Source organism: Rhinichthys klamathensis, unplaced genomic scaffold (genome assembly GCF_029890125.1).
Source record: "Rhinichthys klamathensis goyatoka isolate OS25496 unplaced genomic scaffold, OSU_Roscu_1.1 h1tg000174l_1, whole genome shotgun sequence".
Lineage (NCBI taxonomy): Eukaryota > Metazoa > Chordata > Actinopteri > Cypriniformes > Leuciscidae > Rhinichthys > Rhinichthys klamathensis.
The window spans coordinates 844,419-857,039 of record NW_026606704.1 but is presented as its reverse complement, the minus strand read 5'-3'; the positions used below and the strand labels follow the sequence as shown (position 1 = coordinate 857,039).

At 37.4% G+C, this 12,621-nt stretch overlaps 1 protein-coding gene across 2 annotated transcripts in view; it reads left to right on the top strand.

Annotated features, from left to right (window-relative positions):
- Window positions 1-555: 555 nt before the first annotated feature.
- col21a1 (collagen, type XXI, alpha 1) overlaps window positions 556-12,621 on the top strand; it is a 67,665-nt gene continuing 55,599 nt past the window's right edge. The window contains exons 1-7 of one of the 2 annotated variants that reach the window (XM_056260171.1): window positions 556-693; window positions 4,238-4,368; window positions 4,687-5,247; window positions 6,428-6,593; window positions 6,682-6,913; window positions 8,044-8,217; window positions 10,285-10,362. In XM_056260171.1, coding sequence (XP_056116146.1) covers window positions 4,269-4,368; window positions 4,687-5,247; window positions 6,428-6,593; window positions 6,682-6,913; window positions 8,044-8,217; window positions 10,285-10,362 — 1,311 coding nt within the window. In that variant the 5' untranslated portion in view covers window positions 556-693; window positions 4,238-4,268. Of the gene's footprint in view, window positions 750-4,237; window positions 4,369-4,686; window positions 5,248-6,427; window positions 6,594-6,681; window positions 6,914-8,043; window positions 8,218-10,284; window positions 10,363-12,621 lie in introns of both variants that reach the window. The other variant, XM_056260169.1, reaches the window with a different exon arrangement.

Here is a 12,621-nt window from a genome sequence, read left to right as displayed (position 1 = left end):
CCAAAAAATCTGGCATTTTGGAGAGAATAAATTGTAATGTCATATGCATAAAACTGCTTCTGATGTCTAAATGTTCTTAGAATGGACAAGATATGGGTCCTAATATATCAAATGTTTCACTATATTCTAGATGCACTGCAAACTGCAAATTTACCAAAACAAAACAGTTGCATCAAGAAATGCAGTTTACAGTCAAAAGCATAGAATTACTCCATCATTATCAACGACTTACAAAAGACCACACACACACACACACTGAAGGAAAATTGTCCAAAAATAAACAACATACTGTACAAAGCAACAAACAGGCAACAACCTTTCACCTCGCAAATTAGACTCAGAGAATGTGAAAGCATGTTCCCTTATCTAATCTTCTGGCTCATTCCTAAAGCCCCCCTCACAATAGTTATCCTGTCTGCTGTCATGCACAATTCAAACCTTGGAAGAATATTGGAATTACTATAATTTTCCTTTTGCTTTCACAAAAAAAAGGGGGCTGACTCCTCTCTTCTATTTGGTGAAGTTCTCCTTATCTGAGTCTTATTTCAACCTCTGTAACCAAGAGGGAGAGAGAGAGTGAGTTGGAAGGTGAATGGAGAGGGCAGGCTCACATCTGCAACTCTGCAGCCTCCTCAAACCCACCTCCTCCAACCCTGTGCTTTGCACAACCCTGACCATGGGACACCAGACAGAGTGAGTAAGGGGGATTTTATTCAATAAGACTCCAGCTCCGTGCACATCAAATTCTGGTAAATCTTTGTCTCTTCTTTCTTTAACTGTTACGATGCATTGATTCTCTTTATTGTTGTGGTATTTGCAATTTTTCCTCTGGCTGCAACCAGCATGTAGAAGATACTGTTTCACATCTCATTATCTGAAGGCTACCCCAACAGGTTAGGTCATTAAAAAAATGCTTGTTTGAAAATCATCCAGGGCTTCTTGAAAACCTTTTTTGTTTTGTTTGTTCATTTGATGGTGGTGTGCATTATTGTCTATGGAGGGTTGAGTTGATGTGTTTCCTTTTGCAAACATCTAAAAAAAGATGCAAGAGAAAACTGCATGTGCATAGAATCTCACATGCTTTGTGCTTTCTGACAGCGTTGCAAATCTTTGATCATGCATAGTAAATGTATAAGAAATGGTTATCAGTTCCTGGCTTGTGCCACTGTCACAAGTAAAGAATGAATGGAATTATTTAACAGGGCTTTGTCCGGCAGCCGGTTCACGGGTAAATGTGCCGACAGAAAGTTAAGAAACAATATAGCCTTCTTTAACTCATATGAGTTGTGTTTCCTTGTTTGGGTAACAGCTATGATTAAAAAAGGCTTCACAGAAGAACTGGAAAGGGCTCAAAAGGGAGATTCTCTAACAAACCGTAAGACATGTATTTTGATCACGTACGTAACTTGGTGGAAACTCCCTCGTAACAGCTCTGTCCTCGGTAGACTGTTGCCTTTACGGTCTTGATTATGTGAAATCGTTTCAGCGGTCTCTCTGATATAATGTTTTGGCTATTCCATTGGAGCCTGAGGAACTTGGCCCCCCATTTATTTTCCCCTCATGTTGGCAAACTAATTGAACATGCCTTACAGCAGTTGTTGATTTTGGTATTGAAAACCACTGGATTACAATAGCACATTTATAGCTGTGCAATGGAAAACAGGCAGAAAGGTTTTACTAAGACAATGGCTGCCAGTTAGAAAACATGAAGATAACTGATCCAAGACAAGCCATACACAATAAATCAAGAGTAACTACAGATGTGGAGCGAAATTAGAGCTACATGAAACATGCCTTTCCTGGGAAACCGACTAAATAAAGCATACATATTTGGCAGCTTTCCCGCTTAAAATACGGAGAGGTTAACGCCTAATCTGGAGGACAGGGAGGAATCAGCTGTTCAGCAAGAGTTCCTGCCTCCCACATCCAGTTGGACAAAACCCATCAACGTGAAATAAATCTTAAACAAGTATCACTACAAACACGATGAATTACTTGTGCTAAAATTCCACTGAGATTTAAATGTCATGTTTTGGAAGATACATGCGGAGGATACATTCGGCTAAATTTAAGGGGAAATTCCTTTTGGTAGCAGAGACTGTTTAAACACGTTGCATTCCAGCTACATTACCGTTCCAAAGTCTCCTTCATCTTGACCTGGGGAACCATAAACTGTCTGGAGGTCCCCAATAACTTCCAAGGTCAATGAGTATGTCATGGTGCAGAGAAAAGCCATATGGTTAGAGGTTGAGACTGGCAGACACACGTCTTTCCAGTTTTTGTGCAAGACTTATAGTCATTAATTCCGTGAGAGTAATGGTGCATTACCAAATAGTCAATTCCAATTCATTCTGCACAGTCTTCTTTTTTTTGGTCTAAAGTTGCTTTGGCTTTGTCACATGAACTTGAGCTTGGTCATTGTCCAGAGCAATAATTTCTCTGGCAGAAACATAACCAGTTCCAAGGAATAGTGTGTGGGGAGGCGTGGGCTTGGGTGCTTAGCATGCAGACATGCTCATGAAAATAATGGAGCATTCCACATACCTCCCCTTGTGCTGGGCTCTGCAAAGCACTGGAGTGTGGGCTAGTTCTACCATAGTCTCTTGTAGCTAGACCTTCAGACTGACAGGAGAAGGTCTGGACTCCATCGCAGCTTTCATTGGCCAAGGACTGCCCAAGAAGACGTCTGACTGACATGTAAAGCAACCAATCACAGTTAGTTTTGTTCCGTGTCATGTTTAGGGGTATAAATGTCCCTAGGATAAAAGACCAGCGTGCATGAATAATAAATTATTCATTCAAGAACGTTGTGCAAGTTTCCTGCAAATATGGAGCCACAAACTTCACATACTTCTGAAAATCCAGAGTTTAGTTTATCCTGATTAGAGCTCATTGTCAGGTATAAAAACTATGGTGTTCTTCTTCCATGAGGGCATTTGTCATCTCAACGGCTTTGTTTCCAGGTGGACCGTTAAATAACATGACACACAATTCAACCAATCAGATGACGACTTTCAAAACTCCTAAAGTGCTTCCCATTTTGTGTGCCTCATGCATCAGACATTTAGCCAACAATCCATTGGTGTGTTAAGACTATTTCTACCATGGCTGTCTTATGATACACCTCCAGGTCAAAGACTGGAAAACCCCAGTCACATAACTAGTCAAGGTTGAAGGATGTATAAAAGTTTCACTCGTGTTCCAGTCATGCTCATGATCTCTCAGCTGGTGAGGATGGTAACTTGCATTGGGACTCTTTGTTTGACCGCAGCAATCAGTAGGCCAAAAAACACCCCCACCCCTTCCAAAGGGAGCATATCTGGTCTTCATTTATTACGGTGTTTTTTATAATGTCTGCAGTTCTTTCTCTTGCTGGAAACAGCACACAGTTTCCAGCAGCCAGAGTTAGATGAAGAACTGTTTCAAAACATGACATGGTTTTACTTGGTGAGATTGTTAGGCTAAAACAATAGCACTAATAATAAATTCACCCAACTGGACTATTCAGTGTTCAATACAAGTTAAGCTCAATCGACAGCACTTGTGCCATAATGTTGATTATTACAAAAGTCAATTTTGAAGTGAATGGGGACATGTTTGTAGTGAGAATAATCAGTTACTTTTCCATGCATTTTTACAACTTTGTTGCCATGACAACACAACGTCCAAAACCATAAAACGAACCTAAAAGGGACAAGAACCTTATAACTTAAGTAATACGTTTTAACAGATGAATGGAGGAAACTTTCTTTTATAACATTGTAAGCTTCACATACAAGCTCCACAAACTTCACATTTGCTCCAAAATACATTTTTAAGTGTCTCACCATTAGCTTGATTTTTGCTTTTTGAAAAGGACATTTAGGCCAAAGTGATGTCATTACTTGAATTTAGATGCTCAAATGATAGAGAAGTATTGCAAAATATGCCTGTTTCTCATTCCAGTTGCACAAACAGGTTACACACTACCATCATTTTCATTCTGTGGTTTTCATAGCCAGGCCTAGAAATGCACAACCATCTTTGTTAGCATGTACCGAATTAACCGCATTATATTCTGCGTGCAATAAATGCAACAAAACTGCATCTTCTCAATTGTTTTGGTTGAGATGTTTACATTGATTACAAAAAGCATGTTATTCATTTAACAAAACTATAAAACTAAACATCTGCAAATCCAATGGCATTCATGTGAAGACATCTAAGAAATGCATGTCTTATCTTCATTTCTCTTCAGGTGCTAAACTGGAGCTTGGTACTTCAGGAACATGGGTCGCAAAATGAGATCCATGCATTTTGTGTTTTGGTGTCTTTACTTCATGCTCCTTCACTTGTTTTGCACAGCACAAGATGAGGACATGAGATTAAGTAAGCGTGCTTCTTTCATCTTCATTAGTGAATGTTGCATGAAGACTATTGACTCAGATAATAACATGACCTAATGATGCAGTGTTCATTGTGGCTGTCTTAATGCAGAGCAAATGCAACAATTTTGCAACTTCTTTAGAGCAATTTGGTCATTAAATTGGAAACACGAGATGGATTGTCAATTCTTTAATAACATAACCATTACCAGAAACATAGAAACAATAAAGATAGAACTTTGGAGTCAAGTGTCCAAAATATGCAAAGGTCCAATGGGCAACTCACGCTGTGGAAAATCTTGTATTCATTCCTCAATTTCAGGTTGTAGGACAGCGCCAAGTGATTTAGTATTCATACTCGATGGATCATGGAGTGTGGATGACATAAACTTTGAGATTGTCAAACGGTGGCTGATGAATATCACCATGAGCTTCAACATCGGTCAGAAGTTCACCCAGGTTGGGGTGGTGCAATACAGCGACGACCCCTTCTTACATATACCCCTGGGAAAACATTTCTCAAGCAATAACCTCATCAAGGCCATGGAGTCCATAGAATACATGGGTGGAAACACAAACACAGGGAAGGCTATCAAGTTTGCCAATGACAAACTCTTTGCCCTGTCCGAGCGAGGTCCGAATGGCATTGCAAAAATTGCTGTGGTTCTGACGGATGGGAAGTCACAAGATGAAGTGCTGGCAGCTGCAGAAGCTGCAAGGAAAAAGGGGATAATTCTCTTTGCAATTGGCGTTGGGTCTGAGACCGAGGACGCAGAGCTCAGGGCCATTGCCAACAAACCATCCTCAGCCTATGTTTTTTCAGTGGAAGACTATAAAGCTATCTCAAAGATCCGTGAAATTATTAGGCAGAAGCTGTGCGAAGGTAAGCCTCCATGTTCCTCTATGTCTCTAGACTTTCATATCTCACTCATTTTTATAATATTTTTCACAGGTGTCACATTGAAATAATACAGTTTAATGGCACGAGCTTCAGCAGGGGAGCAAGACTTTGTTGCTTTAGCATGTCATGTACCCGTGGAGACAGGTTTATGGCATCTCCATGTTTGAGCTGCATGCATAATTTGGTGCCTCTCGCCTCAATGCACGAATTACAGTTTGATTTATGTCCTACAACATCCAGGTGTTATGAGTTCACCAAGATGGCTATAAATTGTCTAAAAGTGTGAAATTAAAATCATGCATTGCTGAGCACGTTTCAGAGATTGTGACATCAATTTCTAGCAAGCTTACAAGAAAACAAGCCAGTCTGATTGTTTGAAAGTTCTGCAAAAGGCCAGTAATTCTGAGATGCGTATATACAGTTAATCCAATTTTGGCAGATGCAAATGTCAAGTTTGTGTAGCTCCCTCCCTCCAACCAAAATTATTTCATTACTGAAGGTATGACTTGGATTTGCAGTAAAGCAGAAGTAGCACAATATTAAGTGTGACAGTGGTGGAAAAGAAGTGATCAAATGCCACTTGATCAACCGCAATTCTTGAAATGGGGAGGAAGCATATTTCCCAAGGCGCTTTTCTCTTCTTACAATGGATTACTCAGCAACAACTCCAGACAGACTTGTTAAAAAGTGAAAATAAAAACTGGAGTGCAATATAGCCATTAGGTTGGAAATCAGGCCTCCATAAAAGTTTGCTAAGACTCCCGAAGCTCATGATAGAAAGTCTTTCCGGACACTGGAAAAGTTAATGATTAAGACAGTTTATGATAGAAGAGGTCATCTTTTGTCTGGTATTTGCAATGGCGGGGACATTCTTCAGTCGGACTGCATATTTGCACAATGTCCAGTGTCCCACTCCAAGGTATTCCTATGATTTTTTTAGACTAGTCTTCAAGCCAAATAAAATAAACCACCTCATTCCATAAATATTTAACCCTTTTCAGCCATTTTTTCTCACCGTGCACACATTGTTGGGATATTAATATCAAAGCAAATTCAAGGCAGAGGAATGATAGGGTATTGCTTAGTTAGCTTAATTCCGATTAAGGCATTATTTGTTGCAGTGTGGCAATTTACTTTGTTTTCTCTATTTAATGTACCATAGAGACTGTATGTCCAGCAAAGATTCCATTTAATTCTCGAGATGCAAAAGGATTTGACATTCTCCTCCATCTCAACTTGGCTAAAAAAGCCAAAAAGACACAAGGATCATTTTATGGCAGCAAAGCCTACCAGGTGACATCCCGAGTTGACCTGAGTGAGAGCACTAGGTAAAGGTATTTATGGTATCAAGCTTCCCTGTCCTTGCAAGAATACTCTGTTTGATTTGAAACATCATGTTCCCCTTAATGTCCGTAGGATGTTATTTCCAGGCGGACTTCCACCATCCTATGTTTTTGTGGCCACGCTGAAGTACAAAGGCTCTGTGGTTATGGAGGACTGGGATCTGTGGCGTATACAGACTAAGGATGAAAAGCCTCAAATGGCTGTTACTCTAAATGGTCTGGACAGAACAGTGATATTCACCACCACCACCAGCAGTACACCAAGCGGAACTCAAACTGTGGTCTTCACAAAAACACCTGCTAAGGTAAATACAGAGCATGAGAAAAGAACACTGAAACAAATTCATGAACTTTGTGTGCTAATTAGTCAAATCTATCAGTTAATTCGGAAACACTTTATTTTGATGATCCACTTTAGACATTCTACTACCTATAAGTAACTTTGCAGCTAACTCTCATTAGAGTATTAGTAGAAAGTCTGCTTAATATCCGCTAACACTTTATTTTGATGCTCCCCAACAGACATTCTACTGACTATAAGTAAAGACATGTCAACTTATTCTACATTCCTGAACCTTAACACCTAACCCTAACCTAACAGTCAACTACAGTCTACAAATACTTTAATGAATGTTAGTTGACATGTTGTTCCAAATGTTAGTTGACATTAAGTTCCAAAGTTAATTATAGTTAGTAGAATGTCTAAAGTGGACCATCGATCGAAATAAAGTGTAATCGTTCATTCTCCATCAGTTCAAATTTCCATGGCATACTGTACACCTAGAAAATCCATGCTGGTCATCACCAGCATACTAAATTTTGTGTTTTGGATGCTTGGGAACCTCAATTGATGTGCTATGTCTCAATGGTTCTTCTCCACTAGTTTCACCAAAAAGACCATGCTGGTTGATGTTTTGGTCCATGAGCTATATCAGCACTTATCCAGCCTGAAAATCAATGTGTGCCTAAGCTGGTTTAAGCAGGGATACTACAATTTCAGACAAATTTCACACAGAACATCCCTTAACAGTGGACTCACTGCCCATGGCAGCCAAGTAAACTTACTAGTCCCATATGGATAAAACGTTGGTGGAATTTGGAAAAGAAATACTGAAACCATTTTTATACATCATAAACTTGATCTTTTCCGTTTAGTTTATATTCTCTCCAATATACTTTATGGAATGATTCCTTAGTATTTAAATTATGAGCACCCAAAGTTGAGTGACAGAGCCCTAGTATGTTTATTATTTAACATTTACATAAATCCTTCGTTTATGATGCCAATGCTACTGAATAACAGTTTACTAAGACGTTCTTATCTTCCTCATAGTCATAAAATCCCATTTATGGTATATAAACTAAATGTACTAATGTAAAACTTTAATGTAAAACACCATCATCTGCATTCTTCTATGTTTTATGTATTTTACAGAAACTATTTGATGAAAAATGGCATCAGTTGCGTCTTCTAGTAACAGAGGAAGACGTCACTCTGTACGTCGATGATCTGGAAATTGAAACCTTGGCACTAGAGCCTCCTGATGGTATTTTTATTAACGGAAAAACACAGGTTGGGAAGTACGTCAGCAAAGAAACAACTGTACCTGTAAGTATGTTAATGACTTCTTGGATCTCATTATGTTATGTTGTTACTCTGTAGTTACTGTCTGTTATTATATAATTTTTGTTAGTAAAGCACTCTATGGTTATGTTAGACTTGCTGAAACTTGTATACATTGTATTACATTATATTTAACTACTAAATTATAAATAATCACTCAATATCTTACTCAAAGTGTGAGTTATTGCCTGCTATAAGCACCAATACAATATACTTCCTTACTGAATATCTCACTAAATACACTGGCTGGTGCTGTGGAGATGTGATGTTGAGGTGATGCCTGTCCATTCAGGTGAATCCAAGAGTAGTAAAATTTAGATTTTTATTGTTTTGCTTTTTTATTTGTATTTTGATTGTTGAAGTTAGCTTATTGTAACACTGTTATAAGGGACACCTAACATTAAAGGGGCTATATATAAGAATTGTAATGTTTTAGTCGCTTTTTTATTGTCGATACTTGAACAGTTTGTAGCAAAATTTAAAGCATGAGACCTTCCCCGACTTCCTAGCTGGTCTTTGAAAGCCTTTTAAGTACTCAGGATGTTTTGGCCAAAAAAATCCAAAGGAAGTTACGTTCAGGTGCGCTCCCGAGAGCCTCTCTTCCGTTCAATGACACATGAAACGAATGCTTATGTTCAGGATAATGCAGAAAGAGCTATTCTTTGCTGTAATATCATTAGCCACGTTTCCATTACCCTTCAAATTGAAATTGTGAATGGAAAATACACCCAATGAAAACACATCAATTTCGCAAAAACTCCCATATATTGCAAAAAAGTTTTTACGCTCGCATGAGACGGGTTTCAGTCAATTCGAAAAAGGAATATTTCACAAAACTGCCATTGAAACAGCTTTTCCGCATTTACAGGTCACCTGACGTACGTAAAAGTTTATCATTCTTTAAAGATGACGCGTACGTTTGAACTGAACACGAGACAGTTCTTCATTAAACTCATAAAAGACAAAAGTATTACAGGAATACTGGACTCTAAACAACAAAGAAATGCCACAATTTATCAAGACCTTGAAGCAAAGGAGGGAGAAACATCTCATACGTGCCGTCCCAAATATAAGGGGCTTTCCTTGCCATTAATGTTTCAATAACACGCCTATGTCTCCTTTGATTAAAAATAATGGCTAGTGCAGGATATAAATAAACCTATTTCGAAAATATGGCAAAAGTTTTGCGCAAATCTGTAAAGGAAACGCAGCTACTTTGTCATGCAAAGAAAAGATATTAATTCAAACCAGTATCACATAGCCAGATCTATATAGTGTAAAGTCTTGAATATACTTTATAATCAATCTATCATAACAGTGTAATTTTAATTACCTCATCTGTCGACATGAGCTGGTGCAAACATATCCACATTATTTTGTTCAGATGCTTTCTTAACTGCTGTTTTCTCACCACTGTTATTTTTGTTTTGTGTTTATTTTGTTATTGAGAGGAAAGTGCGAAGCACATATTTACCTCAACTAAACATATATCACTGCAAATGTATTTCTAACTTGTTTTTACTTCTAAGTGAAGAACAAAATAAAAACTTGACTGAGTATATCGGGCCTTGAATCACATTCAGTTACTTGTACGGTATGTTAACAATAAGATGCTGGCTGCAGTTCACTTTTCAGCCACTGGTGTCGCTAGTAACAAGAGTTTCTGAATTCTACATATAGCCCCTTTAATATAATTTTGTGTGCGTCATATGTCTCAACTTAAACTCTATTTTGATTATTCGACGACTATTTTTTGGGACTACAAACAAAATGATGACACAGCTTATTATACAATTGTATGAAGGAATATTGGAGGTTATTGGAATATGTGTGTGTGTGTTTGTGATCTTTTGCCAAAGAATAAACATATCATGGACCATTTTCAACATGTGCAACACAGCAGTGTTCTTGTGGAAAAGCAGACACCATGTCATGTTGACACCAAATGTGTTTTATATGCAACAGGGAGCACCTTTGCCCTTCCCTACAGCCCCAGGCCTTGACTTTTCTAAAACTACCTGTATTTTGTACTCTCTCCCTCTCCCTGAACAGTTTGAAATTCAAAAACTCAGAATCTACTGTGACCCTGAGCAGAATAACAGGGAAACGGCCTGTGAAATACCTGGAGTTGTAAGTACCAGAATCTTGGATGTTTCTGTTTTGGCCCATTCAAATAAATTCCACCTATTAAATGTCACATCAGATTAGGAGTGACTTGATATTTGAAATATTTTATCTTATTACCAGACCATTCTTTAAAAAGTCTTTAACCCTTGTGTTCTGTTCGAATTCTGTGTACTCCCCTTATGGACCGGGTCAAATTGACCCTAATTCCTCAAAAATCACACTATGAAAAACAACAAAGATTTAGATACAAACTGTAAACTTTTAATATCAACATTTGTCAAACATTACAAAAACATTATATCTGAAAATATGATTTATGAAAATGTTTTTAAAACATTTAAAACAGTTTTGTTTTGACAAAATTGGAAAATAAACAGTTTACTGATTTTTTTTGCATATATATATTTTTTTCCTTTTTTTTTTTTTTTACATTTTATGCTTTGAACATCGTAACTGAACAAAAAATTTTGCTGTATAATGAAAATTTTTCATTTTCCTAAGTTAACTTTCCCTAGTTTCCTAAGACCTATTTTCCTAGTTTCATTATTCACTCACTGGGAAGTGAAAAACCAAACATAACAAATTCATACATCAAATAAATGTTTTTTATTTATTTTTTGGCTCTGTAAAGCTGCCTTTGAAAATCCTACATAAAAGTTTTGGTTAAAAGCTAGGTATTTTAGATATTTTGAATATTGAAATGAGAGCTTATTTTACTATCTGTGTCTGACAAAGATTTTCAACTGTAATTTGCAAATAATTCTGAACACTGTAATTTTAGCTTTTTCAAGTGTGTTTGGTTAGGGTTAGAGCACTTTTAGATGCACTTGCAAGTTAGAACTGGAGTTGAAGTGCCCTTACATACAGAAAATAAATGTTTTTATTTTGTGTCTGTACAGTTGCTTTTGAATGGCTGTCTATGAGGGTCAAATTGACCCGCGAACATCACAAACCTAACAGTAATTTTGTTTGTATATGTCAAAACACATCAGCATGTTGAAACTTTGCATGCATGTTCATCATGATAAATGAGAAAAAGTCACAAAATATCAAGAAAAAAAACAAAGGTTAACCAGTATTTCCAATAACTTGAAAATCGAAACGGGTCAAATTGACCCGCAACATAACACAAGGGTTAAAAACTGATAATTAAAACACAAAGGACTTTGTTCATTTTATATTTATTTTTGTAATTCCAGTCATTCCAGTCCACCATGTTTTGGAATGTGTTTAATGTAATAATCTGATCTAATCTGTTCAATTATACTAACAAGATAAAAGCACCTTCTCGGCTTCAAACAGAGCATGACATTTGCTCAGAAATGTTTATTAGAAAGTCAATCACCTGCTTTGTCATTGTTCTCAGTTCACTAACTCAGTTTGCCTGACTTGGCATTTCTTTCAGACTCACTGTTTAGAGATGTAGGGCATTTATAAACACTGTGACAAACAATTTATTTCACATTATTTTCTTTTTCTGCTTACGCATGTAATGCCTTGCACCTCTTAGCAAAATTATGGTTTTTGCCCTGGCCCCTTCATGTATTTTCACTCCTTTCATTTTTTAGGATGGAGAGGTATGTACTTTTGAAGATGGCTTTGCTCGCTTTCAAAAGTAACTGCTTATCTCATTTTGAATTGCAGAGGTAAGATTTGCCTCATGTTCTTTTGGAGTGTCTAAGTATTGTCATAGCTGGACAAATCTTTCAAAGGACTGTCAGCAGCTTTGAGAATGTATGGCTGAATGATGCTGGTGTGAACCTTCTCACTCACAAAAGCTGAAAAAAAAAGTAAAACTGTTTGTATATAAAGTACTTTGGCAGTGCCATGGTACTCCACTGTACTTTAACGTCCCCTTGTAGTCAATAATCTTATCCCTTAAAACTCAACAAACTTAGCCTACATATTTAAATGTTTTTTTCCTTGACATTTTTTTTCTTTGTGCCTTAAAATAGCTTGAATGTAAATCTACACCCTTGCCTCATTTAGTATACGCGTATATTTCTATATTATATTATATAGTAAGTATATATTTTATGAATATGCAAATTAGCCCCGCCTCCACTCATTCAGAGATCCACTGGTTGACGATCACACGTTGATCTGATTGGTTACAAAGTCGTTTGTGACGTCAGAAACACCAGCGATTTCAAACCGTGTTTTTGAGACTGTCTTTGGTTCACTGCAGTTTTAAGGAGAAAATACTCAGCAATGCTGTCGACTTAAGAATTTACACATGGTTTGTCGCTTTGTACACAAAGC